Source organism: Grampus griseus (genome assembly GCF_964374135.1).
Source record: "Grampus griseus genome assembly, chromosome: 2".
NCBI classification, from domain to species: Eukaryota; Metazoa; Chordata; class Mammalia; order Artiodactyla; family Delphinidae; genus Grampus; species Grampus griseus.
In genome coordinates, this window is record NC_139018.1 from 158,623,962 (window position 1) to 158,647,959 (window position 23,998).

The window sequence follows — 23,998 nt, forward strand, 5'->3', positions numbered from 1 at the left end:
TCTTTTAAATAATCCTAATAACATTACAGTTTGATGAAATAATCTAAATTGAATTAAAACTGAACAAATACATTATATAGTCAATTAAATTCTACTTCAATGTCCATTATTAACTGATTCAAGCCTGACAGTATGTTATCTGCTCATAGTAGTGATGGGTAGAAGTTGAGCTCTGTTGTCCTAGTTGCTCTGGGACGTACCTAACTTTTTGTCCCGTAATGTCTCAGGTGAGCTGTAGTCCATAATTAAGTAGGTCGCTCTATACGCACAGATTGAATGTTGAACACACTGACCTTACGTTAAAAAAGAGTTTGTCTAGAGAGAGTATAATTCGTTAATTAACTAAGTATTTTTCTACTAAGTTAGTTTTAGTGGTTACACAAATGTCTTCATACACATTCTTATATAGTTATGATATTTAGCCTCAAATCAGAATTAACCCAAGTATGGTCTCCCCATGCCCAACTTACCACATACAACGGTAACCAGGATGCTATCATATCAACTAGTCTAGGCAATAAATTCTTTAAAAATTCCTGGTATAAAAAATTGTGTTTAAAATAATCTGCTACTTCTACTACTCATTGCCACTGAGCACTTTTCTCCTAGAGCGATTAATATCACTGAAGCAAGGAAAATACTACTTATAGGATGAAAATTCAAGAGTTTTGATTAAAGAATTTTTTAATTAAAAAATATTTTAAAGTCTTGTATAATCAATAAAGAAGGAAGAAGAGAAAAATAAGAGTGGAAAACTGAAAAAAAAAAAAAAAGTTCATGACCAAATGAGGAAGGAGCAGAATTTATTTAAATTAAGATTTTATCTGACCTCTTTTCATGTGATGCTAACATCTTTTTAACCCTAAACCTGTAATATATGAGCTAATCCAAACACATAAACATGTAAATGTTTAATTACTTACGATTTAAAACCATCTTTATTCCACATTGCAATAAAAGGATTCATAAATAAAACTTCATCGAATGAACTTTAAAAAGGAACAGCAGACCTTATTCCAGTGAATTCTTAGATTGAAATTCAAAAAGTGAGCACAAAACAGAAGCTGTGAGTACCTGTGCCTTAAAGCCAAGAGGTGCCTTCCTCTTGAATAAAGACTAAAGAATAAATGCTAAAGAAGCATAAAGACTAAAACAGCCTCCTGCTGTAACAAGAACAGCAACACCAAGGTTAAAGAGCCAGATTTACATCAAGTAGATACCGTCCTAAGTTTGCTTTGAAAGGTACCTTGGGAGCATGTAAGAAAAGTCACTCCTAAGAGCAGTAAATGCAACTGCATTTACTTTAGAATGTGCAAGCCTATCGCGCAAATTCTTCTTACAAAGAAATGGAATCGGTGCTTATTCATTTGAGTCTCCTGAGAATTCTGAATTCTTCAAGCAATCCACAAAGTTCACAGATACCTTTCTTCATATGGTGGATTTAGGACTGACCCACTTACCTATAGTGTATAAGATGCCAGGAAAGATGAATTAATAGAGATTCACTCTAACAAGATTCCTAGTAAAATAAAGTAGGAGCAAGCAAAGAGACAGGGATATTTAGGAAAAAATAATTTGAAGTCTTAGGTGACAGTCCTTAATTGGTAAGGGAAGAAGTAGGGTAAAGTAGACGGGGGATTAAAAAAAAAACCCAAAAAGCCGTCATTAGAGAAAATTTAATGAATTAAGAAACTTCAAACATTTAAATTTCTTTACCTGCAACAGCACACATAGAAGAACCACAACTACTACTGTTTGTGAATTCACTCCCGTTTAATGCATGTCTTGAATGTCATGCAGCAAGTAACATTCTTTGCTAATTCTAAGACTATCTGAACCACTATCATTCAGAAATATTCTCTTGAGACAAAACAGGTTTTCTTTGACCAGAACGACTTAATTGGCATACAGCAAACCTATCACTAAGATCTGTACTTCCAGCAAAGTTTCTCAAGCCGAGGTCACTTTCTTGGTAATGAATATTACCAATAGGCAGGTAATGAATTCCTGCCTATTTTATTTTCCCTACTCCGGGAAATAGCCTGTTCTAACTTTCACTTCTTATCTTTGTGATTAAAAAAAATAAGTTGAAATAATAAGGCCAACTTCCATCAAATATCTCACTTTCAACTACTAAAAATGTGACTACCTGTATATGAGAAACCTGAATTTTTATTTTACTTCAACTTTGACTCACAAAGTTGAACACTCCTTTTACAGTTCTTTTGTTTTTAACTCCAACTAACTCATTATAGCAAATTAAAAATAAAAGATCTAAAACAATAATTTTTGAAAAAAAGAAACAAAGTAAAGTTTGGGAGAAAGTCATCCATGGATAAAAGTTGAAGAAAATTTTAAATTTTTTTACAATAAAAGGCTATAAAAGGGTCTCAAAAATAGGTACATGCAAATACACAGAAAAATCTCCAGAAATTCTAGTAAAATAAACTCTATTCTAAAAATCAAAGGACACCAGTAACTGTTTCTATTTCTAGATATTTAAGAATATTAATTTCTGTTAAGTTATTGCTAGTAAGAAATGGTTGATGAAAATGGATCTTGTATGTATAAATATACATTTAAAGCAAATGTCTTCTAAAGAAAAGTTTAAATGTTAGTATGCACTTTTCAAATGAAAGAATTATCAACATAAACAAGTGTCACTAATTATCATTTTTAACATAGGCAATATCCCTTCTTTTGAACCAATAAAATGGCAATTTTTAACCTGCGGACAGCACAGGTAGGACAACCACAACTTTTTATTAAAATAACTGCCAGGATCATACTGTATGGGTCCAAATTAAGAAAGCGAAGTAAGAAACTGTCCATGACTTCTGATGTGGCAAATAGAGAAATGTCTAACTTCCAAACATTCGATTTTCTAGTTCTCAACCAGAATTCCTGACTCCACTCCTGCACACCCACGTACCCCACACCCAAGGTAGTGACACTTACATCGAGCCCCCAGCTGCAAGCACGTGCTAAGAGCACAAGAAATAAAGGCTTTGATGCTGGCCGGGGGAAACAGTTTAATGACTGGGAGTGAGACACTGCCACAGCTGGCTTACATTTCTCTGTTTCATGTCAAAAGTAGCATGCCTCTCTTCCCCAACAGGTAAAATCTGTTATCTTCTTTTGTCCTCACATTAACCTCCGAGTTTGGCAATCTAGTATCATTCACACTTCAAAGACTAAAAACCTGAGATTCGAAACTATCTCACTGTGATCCAGGTAGTAACTGGCAGGACCAGGTGCCACCTTCCCCACGTCATCTCCAGCTTCAACATCCTCTCCAAATTCTCAGCTAATAATGTAGGCAAATTCACCACAGCATCCTCGCCCATGTCACTTATAAAGAGATCAATTCCTAAGCAGCATCAGGATATGCCAGAGAAATGTTTCAGACGACAGACAGCATCTTAGGTCACCCTCCAAACTTTAAGATGTCTTAGCATTATTTCAGCAGTAATTTCCAACCTTTTCATGACACAAAACAGAAAATGATAATAGGTGTACAGCCCACTGCTCAAGCCCAGAGCTGACCAGCCAGGAGGTTCCAGCAGCTCCAAGCCCTGCCCAGCCATACCAGTTCTAAAACTCCCACCATCTACTCCCAGTGGGTCAGACAAAAAAGGCACAGAAATCAGTGCAGTAATAAAAGAGAAATGAAGATGAAAACCTCAAGGCCTAGTTTTGACAGTCTATGGGGAGTTTTCTTTTCCTAATGTCAACTTTGGACATATTCATTCAGTGCCCTGTACAGGGTGTGGACAAATTATACGCCAGTTCTGTCAGGTATCAGCGTAGGAGTTACCCAAAGAACAGAAATCACCATAGCAGAATTTGTTTAATACTGCAAATCTACCACCATTAAAAGAAAAACTCTAAAAAACTAATGACTAAGGCTTCCCCATATATTATAGCTTGCTTTAGCATCCAGGTCATAAGTTAAGACTTGAGATCTTTTGTAGGTATTGTTACTTTTTAAAGGGAAAACAGAAAATACACCTAAAATCTTAACACTGTACTTGGATCAACACAGTAATTAACGTCACACATATTCCTGTACCTAACTAGCTTGTTTAAAAAAAAAAACTTTGCTTCTGTCCTTTTTCTCTTTTCCTTCCAACTTTTCTTTCTAGCTCTCATTTTAAACTAAAGTATTTTTATATATAAAACATTCTTGATTTGGGAAAAGACTAGTACTTTAACTGAAGCAAAAAGCACAGAATTAACAGCCCATTAAAATGCACAAGACTAAATGTGAATGTATCTGTTTATTTACAGCTTTCGGTACTTAAAATTTCAAATTAAGTGATCTGTCCAATTGCTTTAGTTTAAAAAAATAAATCATTTTTCCATTCTCTTCTAGAAAAAGCTGCAGCACAAATTAACACAGTAGAGAGTAGTGAAAACAGAATTACATTTAAAACATAGTTTAGAAAACATATGCACCTCTTTTAGATTAGTAAGTATAAAATGTAATTGTTGGTGACAAAAGCCAACAAGAATGAAATACAGACATTTATATCTTATTATGTTCACATGTATCATAGAGACAAAAACAGTAAGTTTTAAACTTTTACTAGATATGAATATACACATATAAATAAGAAAAACCCTCTCTTTATTTTTACCCCAAAGTTTTCTTCTATTTTCAGTAAAAAATTTTTTTACTTTTCAAAAGTATATGACAACTGTCAGTACAAATCTCTCACTTCTTTAACATGTACTTTTCACACTATGATACACAGTTTAGGTATCATGACGCATTTTAAAATGGGTCAGTTTAGTGTCAAAACCCGAGATGCTTCAAGGAAACTAGAGAGACTTAAAGTTAGCAGTACGTCATATGGAATTGCAGCATACATACTGTATTGCCCCGTGCTAGTCTGATATATGCTAGTCGGCACTGCCATTGCAGCGATATTAGGTGACGTCCCTTCTTCCTCGGACTTTTCTTCTTCAATCTTGGGAACACCAGGCACATCAGAGGAAAGTTCATTCAGTATTTTTCTAAAATATAATTTAACAATATAAATAATTAAGATACATGAATGAGATTTAAAACAGAACAGCTATAATGGGAGAATCTGATATATAATTATTCTCTTTTTTTGGAAAAAGTATCATTACAGTAGGAAACTTAACTTACCTGTAAGAGGGTCTTCGTGAAAGGATTTCTCTGCGTTTATGAAAATCAATTACACTTTCTGATTCTGCAGACTCATCTGTCTCTGCAATTGTTGCTACCTATAACACAAGAGTTCCTGAAATGCATCATAAAATCCATGGTATCTCCTTCATTCACAACACGGTGCTTAAGGGTCTCTCTGTGTGCAGCACTAAGCCGGGAGCTGGGGACAGAACACACTGAGACGCACTAACCACACTCACAACCTGGCGCAGAGGAAGAGGAAGCGCAGACAACAACACTTAGCTGTAGAACCAGCCTGTGTGCAAAGGATGGCACAGATAACATATACTGCAGAAATGCAAATGAGTGTCAGGCAGCCTTCAGGAAAGCACTCATTGTAAGATACACAAGACCTAAGATCCAACCCTGAAAATATCTCATAAATCCAGCAGTGGGTGAGCCAGCGAGTGACAGAGGCAGAAAACAATACCACTGCTGACTTATGCTGCTGGGTCTTTAAATTAGACATTAGATAGGTCCAAAGAAGAAAGAATATGTAAGCAGGTAAACACGTGGGTAACAAGCCTGGTTAAAGTTACAAGAAGTAGGTGGGGTGGGCTTGATGGCAGTAGGTCTTGAAGGTCAAAATAAGGAATTTCTCCTTAAAAGAAAGATCAGATTTTTAAATACAATTTCATTTTTTCAAGTAATAGTATAATAACAAATAGTAAAGAAAGTCAGGAAACTAAAATAATGAATCTCTCTACAACATGACTGCTCTCAATATATTCAGCCATCTATCATAGGGGCTAGGATAGTTCTGAGTTTGCAAAACTCACTTTACTTAATATTACAATTATATGGGAATTTGATTTGGGCACAATCAAAAAGGCTTATTAAAATACCAACAATGCAGGCAGGAATATATACTTCCCAAGGCACATGGATGTACATATTTGTTCACCTACACGTATGACCTTGCATCTCTGGTGATGAACACCCTACACATAAGCACACTCATCCATGAGGAGAACTTATTAGAGAAACTGCCGCTGCAAATCAGACAACCATATATCATCACCAAATATTTATCACTGTAAAGTGGGCTTCCACACGTCTCTTGTACAATCATAACAACTCCCTTATGCAAGATAAGCTATTATTTTAGAAAGTGAAAACTGAAGTTCATCATTCGACAGGTAGGAATTCTAACACAAGATCCACAGACACCTATCTCTACAAAGATAACCATATCATCCATTTAACAAAATCCAAAAGAGCCTACTGAATATGAGACATTTTCTTCCAGTACCAGCAAGGTTAAAACTAAGTAGAAATATTGATATCTGCACCCCAATAAAAGTCATAATACAATAAGGAGAGTGGAAAAACTTTCTTGCTTTATAATTAGGGTCAGAAAGAGTCAGAAAGTCCTGGAATCAAAGTTCATTGCAGGAAATAAATTAAAAAAAAAGACAATACTGAGAATCACTCTTACATTTTTGAAAGACAGGAGAGACACCTGTGCTGAAAAGATAACCAAGCTTTTAACGCATGTGGCTTTATTATTACTTCAAGTGTCATGTTGCAACTCTCATCCTTATTCTGCAACAAACTGGATTCAAATATGCAGAAAAAGGTAAGACTGATTAAGTATAAGAAACTACATTTTCCTCAGAGATCTTTTTGTCATCAATTAGGTTCAAATAATTTCAACATTTAAAGGACAAAAACAAACTGACCTTAAAAAGGAACAAACATAAATTCAGTAGAAGAGAAAAGTATGCTTTTAAAAATGCATACTTAATAATTTACATCTGTTGATGCAAAGAAATGTTTTAGCTTTGAGAAATGTTAAGAATTTATGACCAACTTTGATGACAATAAATAACAAAACACATCTCTGGATCGCAACCACAACACTAACCACGTCTAAAAAAACCCAAAGTTTAATCTGATGTATAAATGTAACACCAAGTAACAATAATATCATGTCACACATATTGAATCAACAATAAACCTAAATTTCTACACTCTAATGTGAGTACTGGTGAAAACAGCATCAGTAGTACAATATTTACATTACCATGTTTATCAGACATCTCCAAAGAATCCTCAAAATACTTTTAAGCATCTTTGGAGAGCATTGCTAAACAAATCTAAGTGTGAGCAGAGAGCAACAACTTAAAGGAGAATGACTCAATCTGTAAATTAAGAGCTGACAATAAAACAACTCGAGTCAAATCTATGTATCTAGCAGGGCACAATGCACTTCACACATAAAAAGGAATTCGTCTAAATGTTAAATAACAAGATCTGAGCATCAAAGCTACACAAAGAAAATGAGGATAAATGAATTAGTGAAAGAAAAAAAAAAAAAAAGCTCAAGAAAGTCCAAGACAAATCATCTGGGAAGGAAGCTAACCTGAACAGTCTGTAATTGTGGTGACTGAATAACCGATGGCTGTGGTGTCTGAAATACTCCCTGGACATGTACAGTTTGGCCTGAAGGTAACTGTACTAGAGTTACAGCTGGGGAGCCTCTTCCGGTGCCTGACCCAGCTACAGAAACCTGCAAAAATGATCATCATTGAGGATTAAGGCTGGACCTTTTCTTGGTTCTTTACGTTTTTCTTAAAGAAATACCATTCACTATTATGACTGGCCTATTTTTCCTGCTTCTAAGAAATGACAAGCAAGCTGGGGTACGTACCATTAGGAGATGGTTACTGTCCTGGAACAGTCATTCTCTGATGTGACAGATATTAAAGAACCCATGCTCCTCACTGTCGGTTCCCATGCTTTGGTGGCTAAGAATGTTCCAAGCACAAAGTTCTAAAGCAGTTAAACTACCTCACTGCGACCTCACAACTGCTAACAGTGAAGCCTTCTTTAGGCCAGAGTAAAAACCACCCTCCTTAACTTCTTAAGAGAAATCGGAGACAGAACTTAAAGATGGTAAATTATTTTTTAATAAATGAAACTTCTGACATATGATATTATCGTATTACTCCAGACACAAGCTAATGCCTTGTCTCTATACTGATGAAAACTGCAGTTACTTTTATGCCCCAACAGTCACAAAAAGGGCACAGGCCAAAGAAATTCCAGGACCTCTCATGCCCCTCGCACCTCCGAACCAGAGAAAGCTCATGACTTGGAGCCTATGTGGCCCTGGCACACTTCTTTCCCCCCAACTCGAGCATCCAGAGGGGCCAGAACCATTACTTGGCTTGCACAGACAGGAGAGAACAGCCGTTTACCAGCTACCTTGGGGTGCTTTGGACAAAGATCCCTACCAGTAAAACACAATAAAACCTTCACTTCTCTGGACTCAAAACCTGCCAAGGTTCTAATTAGTACACAACTGTCCTAGAGGCCAGTGTAATCTTACAAACTTTGCCTCATTTTACTAAGTTTCACTATTCATTATGACTTAACTCAGAACACCGAAGACTTTGGACATGAAAGAAGCTACTAGTTTCTATCATGAGTGGTGGCAGACCACAGAATCTAAAACAAATTTTGAAGAAAGCTTCCGTTGGACCTCACTTTAAGGAAAACCAATCATTTCCAATCTACTTACTCTAATACTTTAAAAAGAATGATTAAAAACTGGGTTTATAAAAAATAATTAGATTTATTTACAACATCATTCTCTTGGAAGTTAAACTTCTTCGGCAATCCAAAAGTAAAAACTCTTCTATCCATGCAAGAGAACCTATGCGGAGAGCATTGAACTAGGTGCCCTAGGGTGGAAAGCAGAATTGCTAAAACCAACACCTAAGAAACAACAGCACACAAACAGTACAGAACTAATTGCTCCATTGTCCAGGTCATGAAAACCACAGGAGCACAGAACCGAAAGACCAGTATAGGCCTGAACAACAAGTGGAGGCCTTGTGTAGAAGCTGCCGACTGAGCTGGGCCTTGCTGTGGCCTGGGTAATAGCTGGACAGAAAAGCGAGAAACCGGGCCGGAGACACCCAACATGTAGCCCAAGGGGCAAATTCAGCCCACCTGCTCCTGGAGTTTTATTGCCTACTTTAGATTTCAGGGGAAAGAAAAAGGGCATTCCACAATGGAGCCAGCAGATTTAACAACCAGAAGTTTAAAAACCACTAGATTTACTCTACAAATGTTCCCTGTATGAATTATAAAAAAGGATCCATCTCTTTGTGAACCAACTGCCAAAGGGTACTCCTTTGCCAAATGACCAATTCTCAAACTTTTTAGTCTCAGGACACCTTTCCACTCTTAAAAATTACTGATGACCTCAAATAACTTTTGTTTATGTGATTTATATCCAGCAGGACGCTGTAAACGCACAAGCAGCTCCTGGGAAGGGAGAATGCTATGGGTAACTTTTGCAGATTTCTGTAATTTCAATACTCCTACTATGGCAGATTTCAAGCTACCAATGGGTGACACTGAACACAAAGCTGGAAAAAGATGTACACAATCGGCTCTCACAAGCCAGCTCAGCCCACTGTTGGTTATATGTACTGATATTTACCACATTAGAAATTAAAACTGAGAAATGTTTAAAATACTTAGTAACTCACTTAAAAATAACAATAATGCCATTACATGCTAACATAAATAACATTTTATGAAGACTACTTTCCAAGACAAAATAATTAATGACAAGAGTGTCAATGTTTTACATTTTTACAAATTCTTTTAATGTCTGGTTTAACTTAAAACAGCTGGATTTTCATACCTATTTCTGCACTGAATCTGTTGCAATATGTTATTTTAATTGGTATGTGAATAAAATATGCCTCTTACACATGTATAAATAGAAAAGGAGGAGTATTTCAATGGCTTTTTCAGAGAAATGTGGGTATTCTTCTTTGATACTACACCAAAATTCAGCAAGTGGTTGTTTCTTAAAGGTTAGCGGCCATGTGGAATCTGAAAACTTAGTTACGTTAAAATCCATTCATCTACCTTATACTTATACATTGATCTATCTTATACTCTTTAGCCAGGCATGATTTTGTAACGTTATGTGGTAGTTATTTGGAAAATACTGGCTCACTGAGTTAAGTAGATCTCCCAAATGCTGACACATTTCATGAGACACTATCAGAAAATCACATTCATTAAAATCAACATCAACTTCTTCAGAAAACTATAAATACTGGGAAGCTATCAAGCTCAAAATGGCAGATGGAGATTTTCCAAAATTCAAAACTGCTGCTTAAAAGCCTGAATTGCATCATTGGCAATAAATACTGTTAATTGTTTTCCTTGACGTGACAAGCTTACTTCATTTTTTTTTGAATTTTTGAATTTCATTTTATTTATTTCTTTATACAGCAGGTTCTTATTAGTTATCCATTCTATACACATCAGTGTATACATGTCATTCCCAATCGCCCAATTCATCACACCACCCCCCTCCCGCCTTACCCCCTGCCACTTTCCCCCCTCGGTGTCCATACGTTTGTTTTCTACACCTGTGTCTCTGTTTCTGCCCTGCAAACCGGTTCATCTGTACCATTTTTCTAGGTTTCACATACATGCGTTAATATACGATATTTGTTTTTCTCTTTCTGACTTACTTCACTCTGTATGACAGTCTCTAGATTCATCCACTCATTTTCTTTTGAGAAAATGTTTTTCAAATACTCAAGTCTGAACAGTCATAGTTTGGCTATTTGCCATTATTGCAAGAAAAATGATGTTCTGTTTGGGGGGGTGGGGGAATGCAGCTAGTTCTTCTTGCCTCTCATTCAATAACTCAAGTGTTTTTTTCTCAAGATCACCATTGGTCTTCAGTACGCAGCAGAAATGCTTTCAGTGAATGTCCCACTTCCACAGCACAGAATATTAAAACAACATGTACTCGAGGGTCAAGATTTAATACAATTGGTAATGTCTGCTGATTCATCAGGGACAGTCTTAAGTGAAACTGACATTTTTTTAAAAAACTGCAAGTTAATGTAGTGAAGACCACAATGACAGTTCGGCACCACTGCCACTGACTTGATTGTGCTAAGGTGCCAACAGTTTTACCCCCCAACTGTTTTTGCACCATCAGGGCAAATGCCAATACAGAGAAAAAAAGAAAATAAATCTTAGTATTACCGTGAAAATAGGTTTGTCATCCCAAACCTCCAGGCATGATTGTGTAACACCATGTGGGAGTTATTTGGAAAATACTGGGTCCTTGGAGTCTCCTCCAGGCCTCCCTGTACCACATTTTGAAAACTACTGCTCTATCCTCACGCAGTCCCTAGGTAAGCCCTGCTCACAGCTCAGAGCGCAGAGTGCTGAAGCAGGCGGCAATTTCAGCTCCACCACAGCAGCACAGCCAAAACCACCGTATATAGTAACGCTGATAGAGCATTCGTATCGCAGAGATTGAGCAAAACAGAGTATACATTATACCCAAGAGTATTACTAGTATTCCTGCAGACTGGACCTGTGGCTTGAGATGGCAGACAGTGCCACATTCACTTTCATGGGGAAATGACCAGCTTCAAAGAAATTAGATATTTTGAAGAATTGAAGAACAACTCAAGAAAGATTTATGGGGTTTTGATAAGTATAAATCATGCTTTAAGTTGCTCTAATTGTCTTTCGGGTGTAATTTTCAGGACTTCAAATTATTAAACAACGCTCTATCAAAAAGGCTTAGTGAGAAGAAAACCTGCTGTAGAAAGGGAGCTGTACCCACTAGTACAAAACTGTATTCCTAGAATTCTGGAGATGAGTTATACAAATCTGTAACTACAGTGAAAACTCTTACGTCTGAACTCTGGGTAGTACAAAAAGCTCATGAGACAACTCTTTAGTTAAACTGTTGAAATAGAGGCTGAGAAGCAGCACAAGTGACATACCCTAGAGTCACAATTCCAATGTATCCTTAAAAAACAACAACAACACTCTTAGATCTAGAGAACCTGTCAGGCATTCTACATTCTTACTGGTTTTGCCAAAACTGATCTGTGACTAGCATTAAGCTTGTAACTAACTGTACTGGTAGAGTTAACAGGATAAACAACATCATTCATAGGAAAAAAATTCATGTGGCTCCCTACCTTTAACATCTTATCATTATTATTATTCTATTGATCACATGAGCCACAAGTAAATACAGGGCGCCCTTGAAGTAGGATGTGGTCCACAGATGGCACAGAAGGAACTCAGGCAATGATTCAAGAACATGCATGGTGGCCCCAAAGCCAAAAATGGGTAAATAAAGAAGCATCTTTTTGTTTTTGTGCAAGGTGGCAGATTCAGTTTTAGGCAGGCTAGGGTGAAAGCAATGGGAGGAAACCAGTTGCAAATGTTTAGTGGGCAAGGAGAATCATGGGACTGATGCTTGGGTTAGAGCTCAGGAAATAAAGATGTGAGATACACTGACAAAAAGCAACCTATAAAGACTACTATACTTTATTCACAATGTGCAAATAGAATTCTAAAGAAGCTCTGGAAAGAGAAGGGAATTAAGTCTCTCTTAAAGGACACTACTGATAGAGACACAAATTTTAGTTCACTTGAACTAAAATATGCATACTTCACGTAGAAACAGATCTTTCTTATAAACATCATATACTCATTCCAAAACTTTTTAAGAAGTAAATCTCACAGAAACAAGTCATACTTATGAATTAACTCATTCTTTTGTTCACTTAACAAATGTTTATTGGAAGCCTGCCTTGTGGACCAGTCTACACAGCAGGGATATAGCAGTGAACACGAAAAGTCTGCTCTCCTCAATCAGGAGACAGAAAACAGATGAAGAGACAAAAACATAATTTGGGGTGGTGCTAAATTCTCAAAAGAAAAACAAAGAAGGGTAACTGATGAGGTGGCGGGAGGGTGGAAGGAAGCTACTTAAGGTATACCTACTGTATAAAGAAAAGTGGGAAAGGAAGCCATGGGAAGATCTATATTCATCACATTCCAACAACCAAGCAGGCAACTGCTCAAAAAACAAGCACATAAAATGGATGTATTTTATATTTCATAATTTTTATACCGCTTTTTATGAGGCTCTAAAAGTGAGTATAATGAACTCATAGTAGACATAGTTTACCTTTTCTTCCTGATCCCCTGAAGAATAATCCTCTTCTATAGGATGCCTGAAACATAGATTGTGCTGATGCCACCACATCTACAGAAAACCCCACTATAGACAATAGTTAATCTGAAGAAATAAATTAAGATGATGCAATTGACAGCCTTACTTGGCTTTGCAATTTAAAAAACTCTAATGACACATAACTGGGAAAACCTCACAATGTTGTAACACAGCATTTGATTAGCACCTAGTGGACTTGCTCCAATCTGTAGCTAGGTTCCCTTATGATGGGGTTTATGATGTCACAGAGCCACTGAGCCTGCATTTAAGACAGTTAATAAAGGATGAAAAAATGTGAATTCATGGTATAGCAGACTTCGCTATCAACTCTGCTGCCTGAAAAGTCAGATCTATATATTACCTATTTTAATTCCAAGGACTACAATGAAAACCCAATTAACACTCTATGTGAGAAGCTGGAAAACTATACTGATTTCTGTGTATTAAGACAGGATTCTCAACAGTCTGTTTCTTCTATGGAAAAAAGAAGTATTTAAAGAATATTTCAAATATTTTAAGGCTGAAAACAGGAAAATAATATTTTAAATGTGAACACTTTAATGAAGACGCAAAACACTTCATTTTAAAAAAAAAAGTTGTATTTACTTGGGCTAAGTGAAGACAAACACAAAAAGAAAAATGTAGAATTGGTATCATTTTAGTGTCTTTAGTGTTTTTCTTTCCCATATTGAGGTTCTTCTTTTTTTTTTTTAAACAGTGTAGCTAACAAATTGCCAAAATCAATGGAGTTAAATTTTACCTTGTGAATATCAACTGAAAACACTGATAACAGAGTTGGCCACGTAAGACGGATATTTTTATATTTACTATGTTAAAATTGTTAGAACTATAATATGATCTTTGAATCCTTTGTGTATAAGGCATGAAGAAATACTATCTGAAATCTATAACCTGAATTTAAAAAGGGAGAAGTGGATTCTGTTTCTGGTACTGTAATTATAAATGGCCAAATATTATGTCTCTTTAAAAAAATTCCCCTCTTGAAAGCAAAGCAACTGTCGGAATCAACTCATTCTTAATTATATAGTCTGATAATACTTCCAATAAGCAGTGGTGATCACTGTGATGATCAGTGATGACAAAATTAGGGGTTCCTATGCTTTGAAAAACAATGTCCTAGTGAAATTTTTCCCTAGCTAATCCTTATAATTTCCTATTTATAGTACTTGGAGCGTCATTTTATATTCTAACCAATACTAGATGTTTTACTTGTATTTATAAAGACTATGAACACGTACATGACCTTTATAGAAGTCAAAAATCCTTTAGCTCTAGTTGTTTAAAAATCAATCTTATATCTTGGTTTCCGTAAGACTGAAACTAAAACTGATCATAATTTTCTAGCCAATTGCATTACAAAGTAGTAAATGTACATAGTGAAGTAAGTTGCAGTGAGATCCTGAGCCAAAAATGGCATTTACCCAGCAGATGTCTTACAAGGGCAAACACTGGACTCTTAACAATGATACACATCATTTCTAGTAATGAATAGGAAATGCACGTGCCAAAAGCCAGAAGCTACAGAATGAATGCCTAAAACCACTTATTCTCCAAACTACATATTAATCTATTTCTGACCAAAATCAACTCAGGAATGTCTATGCAGAAAACTGCAATTCACTTGAATTATTCTACCTTAATTCTTCTACCAATCACTTGGTATAAGTCCTAAAGAGTACTGACTAAGCAAAAGCAACCTTAAAAAATAGTAACAATAAACAAAATGTGGTATATACACGCAAAGGACGAAGGAATTCCTATCACATACTGTATAGCTGAACCTTCAGGACATTATGCTAAGTGAAATAAGCCAGTCACAAAAAGACGCATATTGATGATTCCACTTATCTGAGGGATCTAAAAGTAGTCAAATCATAGAAACAGAAAGTAGAATCGCGGTTACCAGGGGCTGAGGGGAGGAGTAAAACGGGAGTTGCTATTTAATGGGTATAGGGTTTTAGATTTGCAAGATGAAGAAGTTCTAGCGATCTGTTTCACAACAATGTGAATATGCCTAACACTACTGAACTGTACACCTGAACTTAAGACTGCAGATTTTATGTACTTTTTTTCCCCACATAAAAAATAGCAATAACTATTGCCCCACATTTGGTGGATATGATAATTAACTGACTTATTGCCAGGAAGATACTCAATAAATTGATTTTACCAAAGGCAATGAGACTGACTTCCCCATCAGTTTATAAGACATAATTCTAAAGCTCTGGGTGTTCCTGTACTCTTGGCCCCAGAATTACTGCTCAAGACACAGACTAGCTATTGGTGCCAGGATTTATATGGACCAGTTACTAATACATCAAAATGGATAAAATTTAACTTTTCTATGCTCTTCATATATCCAAGGTCAGAAGCTGAGTTGGGATCTAAATATGATACTATCTTATCTGCCACTAAATAATGAAGGAGTAACAGTATACAGTATATATGTATACATACAATAGTTACTGCATAGTACTGTGCATATATATATAGTATTATATATACAGTAGCTAGATGTAGCATATATTTATGATTACTCTTTGCTAACTATGCATTTTCCCAGGTAATGCTATCTGAAATGGTCTGGTTCAACACTGAGTACCTACGTATTACAAGTAATAGAAATGCTTAATGAAATCTAAAGCCAGGTGCCTGGGTTCTGCCTTTTATTAACTGTGTGACCTATGACAAGTTATTCACCCTCTCTGTACCTTAGTTTCCTCAAGTGCAAAAGAGAATGAAAAAAAACAGTACCTTTCTACAGAGCTGTTGTGAGAGCTGAGCTATATGTGTAAAGCATGGAACAGCGTCTGGCACATGTTGAATATTCAATAAACGCTCACTCTTGTTATTTTTATTATTGTTACATTTCATTTAAATAATTTGGTCAAGAATGTAGAGCTTAATTTACATGTATTGATATTAATCCTTTGATTTGGAAAGATTAAAATATTTTTTAAAATATTCCTCAAAATTAAGGTGGAGAAAGAAGAATCAAGGATTTGCATGAAAGTAGAAGTCAAAATCTGAATCAGTGACAAAACATGGCCAGACCAAATTGCATCCTTAAGTTTTTTCAGTTTTAGTCCAAAGATTAGAGTTTATAAATAGAAAAGTCTAAGAATTTAGCTCCTAAAAAAACAGTATAATGAAACTTGGTCTCACCATGAAATCAAAAATCTAGTAATAAATTTTAGTTTAGATTTTCAGAGCCAAAATGTTGCGAAGGAATGCTTGCAACGTTTTAAAATTTCTAAAATAAATCCGAAGTACAAAAATTTAGTATAAATAAAATTTAGTAAAATAAAATATACCAATTTATCAGAACTTTGCTTATAAAACAACTACATATCAGCTTTTCTTCTCTATACCCACTGGAGGCCTATTTAAGCATAAATAGATTTATATTACTTTAGAATGAATTTTTGATACAATATATTCTTATAAATTTATTTATTTTTGGCTGTGTTGGGTCTTCGTTGCTGCGCGCGGGCTTTCTCTAGTTGTGGTGAGCGGGGTCTACTCTTTGTTGCGGTGCGCGAGCGACTCATCGCGGTGGCTTTTATTGTGCGGCACGGGCTCTAGGCGTGAGGGCTTCAGTAGTTGTGGCACGCAGGCTCAGTAGTTGTGGCTTGCGGGCTCTAGAGCACAGGCTCAGTAGCTGGGGCGCACGGGCTTAGTTGCTCCACGGCATGTGGGATCTTCCCGGACCAGGACTCGAACCCATGTCCCCTGCACTGGCAGGCGGATTCTTAACCACTGTGCCACCAGGGAAGTCCTGATACGATATTTTTTTTTTTTTTTTTTTTTTTTTTTTTGCGGTACGCAGGCCTCTCACTGTCGTGGCCTCTCCCGTTGCGGAGCACAGGCTCCGGACGCGCAGGCTTAACGGCCATGGCTCATGGGCCCAGCCGCTCTGCGGCATGTGGGATCTTCCCAGACCGGGGCACGAACCCGCGTCCCCTGCATCGGCAGGCAGACTCTCAACCAATGCGCCACCAGGGAAGCCCTTGATACGATATATTTTTAAACTAGCATAAGCCACTTCATCTCAAAGCCTGGCCACTACTATTCTAACCATATGAGGTTACTATAATGAATAAAGCGAACGTTTATTGCACGTGGACTTTGTGTCAAGCACGGTGTTTGGGCTTCACATAAGTCATCTCATTTAATGGTCAACCAATGAAATTAGTATTTCAATTATCTTAGGTAAAGAATCAAAGAATTCAGTCTAATAAGTATTTACTTAAAACTATGTATAAAAATTAAGAAAATAATTTTGTGCGGGCCTAGCCGCTCCGCGGCATGTGGGATCTTCCCGGACCGGGGCACGAACCCGTGTCCCCTGCATCGGCAGGCGGACTGTCAACCACTGCGCCACCAGGGAAGCCCTTAAATACCTTTTAAAAAATAATGGTAGAGGGCTTCCCTGGTGGCGCCGTGGTTGACAGTCCGCCTGCCGATGCAGGGGACACGGGTTCGTGCCCCGGTCCGGGAAGATCCCACATGCCGCGGAGCGGCTAGGCCCGTGAGCCACAACTACTGAGCCTGCGCGTCTGGAGCTTGTGCTCGGCAACAAGAGAGGCCGCGACAGTGAGAGGCCCGCGCACCGCGATGAAGAGTGGCCCCCGCTCGCTGCAACTAGAGAAAGCCCACGCACAGAAAAGACCCAGCACAGCCAAAAATAAATAAATAAATGAAATTTAAAAAAAAAAAAAAAGGTATTTAAAAAGAGGTCTATTGCTGTATAAACATACCTACTGAAAGGCAAATGTCTTTCCTGAACTATTTCTGCTTGCACCATTGTCATCTAATATTGTCTCTACTTAGTATTTTCAACTCCATAACCAGGCTTTTCTCTTCTATGCCTTTTTGGAGAATGACATGTTATATCTCTGATAGGGCTCAGAAAACTCACATTTCTGAAGATCACTATTAAGATGTTGTCCTCACTATCAATGAAGTGAAAATTTCCCAAAGCCTCTGTGTTTTCCAAATGTAATTCCTTTAATGGTTTGGGGTTTACAAAGGTTGCAGTAGCAAAAAATTGAAATAAGGCAAAGTAAATAATCTCTGGATCTTATTCAAAGAAGGAATTATAAAAATTAATGCTCCATTTATAAAATTTCAATGTCCAGTCTATTATTTATTTATTTATTTTGCGGTACGCAGGCCTCTCACTGCTGTGGCCTCTCCCGTTGCGGAGCACAGGCTCCGGACGCGCAGGCCCAGTGGCCATGGCTCACGGGTCCAGCCGCTCCGCGGCATGTGGGATCCTCCCAGACCGGGGCACGAACCCACGTCCCCTGCATCGGCAGGCGGACTCCCAACCACTGTGCCACCAGGGAAGCCCTTGTTTTTTTTATTGTGGTAAAAAATACATAATATAAAATTTACCATCTTAACCATTTTTAAGTGTACCCTTCAGTAGTAAGTATATTCACACTGTTGTGAAACAGATCTCCAGAACATTTTCATCCTGCAAATCTGAAACTATACCCCTTAAACAACAGCTCCCTTGTATCTCCTCCTCCCAACCTACTCTTTAACTAGAAAAAAGTCAGAGAAAAGGATAAAGAGAATAACTGTTTATTCTCAGTTATTTTGCCATTACCACTAGCGACAAACTACCTGTTACTAAAACTAAGAAGGAAGACTTGAACATCAAACAAAAAGTACCCAAATCTCATAGAAAATCATTACAAATGACAGAAAATCTCTAACAGTCTCTCAAACACCAAAACAGATTTGTACGCATTTTTTTTCTGATTATAAGGTGTATAAAAACAAAACCTTTTTCTGAAATTTGACTTTGACTGCTTTATACCTACTGAAATTACCTTTGAAACACCGATTTTCATTCAAAGAAAAGTATCATTTAACACACTGGGATGAAAACACAGAGTATATTCTAAAGCCAAAAGCCAACCTTTAAAGAAATCTGTTAGCTATTATACACAAAGTTATCAAAATATGAGTACAGATTATATAACAAATTCTTATTCAAATTGAATAAAATGGTGACTAATATTAACAGTTCACCAATTATTTTTACTTATATCCCTTTAACCTTGAATTACCTTCAAGAATGAGTTACATTTCAAAGCAGTATATTTTCTTGCATTAGTTGACTAAGCAACAACAAAGATTTAGCATTTACTGAAAAAAATTCACTGTTCTATTTTTTTCCTCCTAACTTTTGTTAATTTTTAGAACTAATTCTAAGTGAATACAAATGTTATGTTCAAAAAATTTTAATTAGGGCAATTAAAAATAACCAGGGGAAGGAATACATAAAATTAAGAAGCAATAGAAAGTCAACAATAAAATGAAAATTTTTATTTCAAAATCTTAAGAGGAACTTCTTCTCTTTCAGTTAAGAGCCCCTCAAGTCAGGGAATCAGCATATTGAGGTTTAAAAAACAAGATTCAATTAAACACTGAGCTTGGACTTCCCTGGTGGCGTAGTGGTTAAGAATCTGCCTGCCAATGCAGGGGACACGGGTTCAATCCCTTGTCCGGGGAGATCCCACATGCCATGGAGCAACTAAGCCTGTGTGCCACAACTGCTAGGCCTGTGCTCCAGAGCCCACGAGCCGCAGCTACTGAGGCCGCGTGCCGCAACTACTGAAGCCCATGCGCCTAGAGCCCGCGCTCCACAACAGAAGCCACCACAGTGAGAAGCCCGAGCACCGCAACGAAGAGTAGCCCCCACACACCACAACTAGAGAAAGCCCGCGCGCAGCAATGAAGGTCCAATGCAGCCAATAAAGAACCAGGACAAAACACTGAGCTTGAACTAGATGTACTCAGCCGACAGTAAGTATACCAAATCAACCTAACATGATACAGACCAACTTTAATATACAAATATGATGTTGCTGACCAATTATCAATAGCAAATGTTGCTTGTATGTTGCTTGTTTTTTTTTTCGATAGCCATCCATATTCTTCCTGGTCCTACTTAGGACCAAGAACATGGATTTTTGGCACAGCTGGCCAAAATAATGAGAAATGCCATTCCAATTTTCCACCAGTTTGAAACAGAAAACACACAAGTCATACACTGAAACCTATCCCTTGTTAAATCATTCCTACTCCAATCCCTCACTGCACGCCAGGCCTGCTTTCTTCTAAGATGCTTCTTTACGTACTGTTTGCATTTACAGCAGAGAGGATAAGAAAGGAGGTTAGGGCTCCCCTGGTGGCGCAGTGGTTGAGAGTCCGCCTGCCGATGCAGGGGACGCGGGTTGGTGCCGCGGTTTGGGAAGATCCCACGTGCCGCGGAGCTGCTGGGCCCGTGAGCCATGGCCGCTGAGGCTGCGCGTCCGGAGACTGTGCTCCGCAACGGGAGAGGCCACAACAGTGAGAGGCCCGCGTACCGCAAAAAAAAAAAAGAAAAAAAAAAAAAAGAAAGGAGGTTAGCAGAGTATAATCTCTGAACAACATTCCCTAGTGGCTTCCTCTGCTCCACAGAGTCTCCTTGTTTCCAAAAATACAGAGGTTCTCGGAAAGGTTAAATTTTATATTAGAACTAACTCTCTCGAAGCACTACGCTGACCCTGATATCTCGAGTTTCCTTCCAGCTCTATGACCCCTGTGATTCTGCTCCTTTCACCTTTCCTATCTGTGCTGAAACTTCGAGAATTGGCCATTTACAAAATAGGGTTATTTATCTTTCCAACTCGAGGTGTCATACTCAGGCCACAGGCTGCATCAGCAGCTATAAGGCATGAAGCTCCAGATAGCACATCGTCTCCTGAGGCTCCATCTGGATTACCGCGCTCACCCTGAGTTTCATGGCAGCATTATTAATTCCCAAGAGACGTGGAACAAGAAAAGTTCAAGGTGCTACCACTGTTGCCTTCAGAGTAGATTACACATTTGTGAGATGAATGGGGAAATGCGAGCATGGACTGCATATTATACCAAGGAATTATGCTCGATTTTGTTAGGTATGATCATGACATTTGGTTATATAGGAAAATGTCCGTAACCTCTTAAGAGCTGCATACCCAGAAGAAAGTAGGAATGACACGACATGATGTTTGAGATCTGCAGAGCTGCTTAAAATTCTTCGACAAAAAGAAAAAAAAGAAGATAAATGAAGCAAGTGCTACCAAATCTTAGTAATTTTTAAGTTTCTACATATATATGCGGGAGAATTATTCTACTCTTGTATATGTTTGAAATCTTTCATCACAAAAGAAATGATAACTTCCCATTACCCATTTAAGGATTATATTATTTCCAAAGGCTGTATTATTTTAAAAACTACCTGTATATACAGTAATTTTGCTTTTCACCGTTTTAGCTTTAGGAAAGGGTTTCCTCCTGGCTTGGTTATATAAAATAGACTCTTCCATTTACCACCAAGAGTTTTTCCAGGGGGAAGGGTGGGGATGGGGGTAGAATCTAGTCTTATATATGTATCAACACACACACTTACCAGACAAGATTCCAGCTTCAATTAAACAAACAAACAAACAAATCTACTTTAAAAACTAACTCAGGCAAGAAGAAATCCAAGTCACAGTACTCAACCTCGATGATCTGCCACTCCAGCCTCTAGCCCTTTGACACTGTCACCACGTGACTTCTATTCACTATTGGATACAGTTAGAAGCGAAAGGCTCCACTGATATCTGGGAAGTTATAAAACAGAAAAACTGAAAACTGAGAACTCCAGCCTCCCTCAATCAGTCAGCAGAGCAGAGGTGTGAGGGTCAAGAGCAAGCTCAAGTTTTCAGATCTTCGTAACTGGGACAATTTTCAGTGTTAACTTGATTAACAGAAGCTCTGGAAAGGCCAGGATACTCAAAACTACCACTATCAAATGACCAGAGGCAAAGGATCAAACCCGCTGAACCTTCTGGTTACACCCTGAACCTTCTGGTTACACCCTTCGTTCCGACACTACTTAATGATAATTAGACCATGTAAAAAGGAAAGTAACTGTTATAAATTCCTCTTTACACAACCTGAACTTAAGTCTAAAACATCTGAGAATTCACAGTCCTCTAGTTTAAATGAAGTAAGTGGCAAGTACATACAATGACATTGCGAATTATTCAGAAGAGTCAGTCACTTTTAGCATACATTATAGGCTTAATAAAATTTCAGTTTGATTTTCTAATCCTTCTATTATATAATACTGCATAATAATAATGAATACTCATAAATAAACTGCTTCAGGCATCACAAGAATCTAAACTAATAATTACGTTTAGAAAATTCTGACTGCTAAGAACTGTGTCCTAATTCTGCAAAATATCATGATCCATAGAGGATTTATGGCCTCATATCCATGGAGGATAACTCTTAGTTAACCAAAAGAATCAATGACTCAGCATACAGATTTCTTCTTAATCTCTTAACATTCCTAGTATGTGAAAGACAAAAACCATAATTTATTTTTTGATCAACTATTTTAAATATAGAGAAAACAGAATAACATAGCAGGTCTATGAACTCGCTATCCAGATTTAATGACTATCCACATTTGATATATTTGAGGTTTTTAAGGAAGTAATAAACATTGTAAATGTAAACCACAGCCTTTTTCTAGTTCTGTGATTCAGCCTTCTCACAAGCCTCTATTCCCCCCTTCTATTTTATTTAACACTCCCAGCTTTCTCACACCCCAGTTCTCACTCCTTTGTTTCACAGACCCATCTTTATCTATTATTTCACAGAAAAACTTCTTGAAGAATCTATACTTCCAATCTCCTCTCCCTCTTATTTATTCTCTAACCTACTAAAGCTAGGTTTCTGTTCACTGGACCTATTCAATTCCAAAACCTCATAAATCCAAGGTTATTTTTTGGACTTCATATTACTTGACCTCTTTAGCAACTTCTGACTGAGGCTCACAGGGCTGGGTGTCACCCCGGCTGAACGTCCTCAGAACTGCCAACTATCACTGTTAGACAATGGAGATCTGTTGTTTTGACTGTGCAGGCCCAGAAGGCCGGAGGAAACTGCATGTGTGGAGGACAGGAAACCAGTACCTAAAGGGAGAGAAGTGGCGGCAGAAGGAAGATTTGCTTTCAACTACCACTTCAGCAAAAGGGCAGAATTATAGACCAAGAATCATAGTTATAAAAACTCTAGAACACCCCCAATTCACCAAAAGATATATGTGCATTCTCTTCTATTTTCACAGACAAAAAGACTAAAGGATAAACACCAAAATGCTAACAACAATTAAATTTCTGGATGTTAAGACTATAGTTAGCTTTAATTTTCTTCTAATAATACACATTTTATCAATTCTGTACAATGAACATGCATTTTTTTAATAAGAAAAAGGCTGCTTTCTTAAAAAATAGCAAAGGTCTGAATGCCTGTTTTCCGGGGTAACAAAGAAGGGTGTTGCCATGGAGATGTAGCTCCACAAAGCACTTGTGAGGAGAAAACCCCAGGGAGCAAGTGGGTGTCGGGAACTTGAAAGAGGAAAGAAAAGCAGGCTGGGTGCGTGGGTGTCTTGGGAAAATAGAGGCCTCACAGGAGCCAGTCTGGCCGGAGACAACCCAGGAGGTGCCTGGCGCTCCCGAGGGCTCTCCAGGCAGCCATCCGGTCGTTTCTATTCTCCCTTCAAGATACTGCAGGAGTCTCTCCACTGCTCGCACCCCACATCACCATGATGCCACTCAAATGATGTCCACCCCCCAACCCCCCAACCCGCTCCCAGCTCGCTGAGGTCCCCATCCAACCCGCACACAGTCGCTGGTGTC

General features: G+C 37.7%; 1 protein-coding gene across 9 annotated transcripts in view; it reads right to left on the reverse strand.

Annotated features, from left to right (window-relative positions):
• CREM (cAMP responsive element modulator) overlaps positions 1 to 23,998 on the reverse strand; it is a 66,390-nt gene that overhangs the window by 23,462 nt on the left and 18,930 nt on the right. For 8 of the 9 annotated variants that reach the window (XM_082648533.1, XM_082648530.1, XM_082648528.1 and 5 more), the window contains exons 4-5: positions 5,159 to 5,256; positions 4,877 to 5,019 (exon numbers count right to left, since the gene is read on the reverse strand). In XM_082648533.1, coding sequence (XP_082504659.1) covers positions 4,877 to 5,019; positions 5,159 to 5,256 — 241 coding nt within the window. Of the gene's footprint in view, positions 1 to 4,876; positions 5,020 to 5,158; positions 5,257 to 7,565; positions 7,713 to 23,998 lie in introns of all 9 variants that reach the window. The other variant, XM_082648526.1, reaches the window with a different exon arrangement.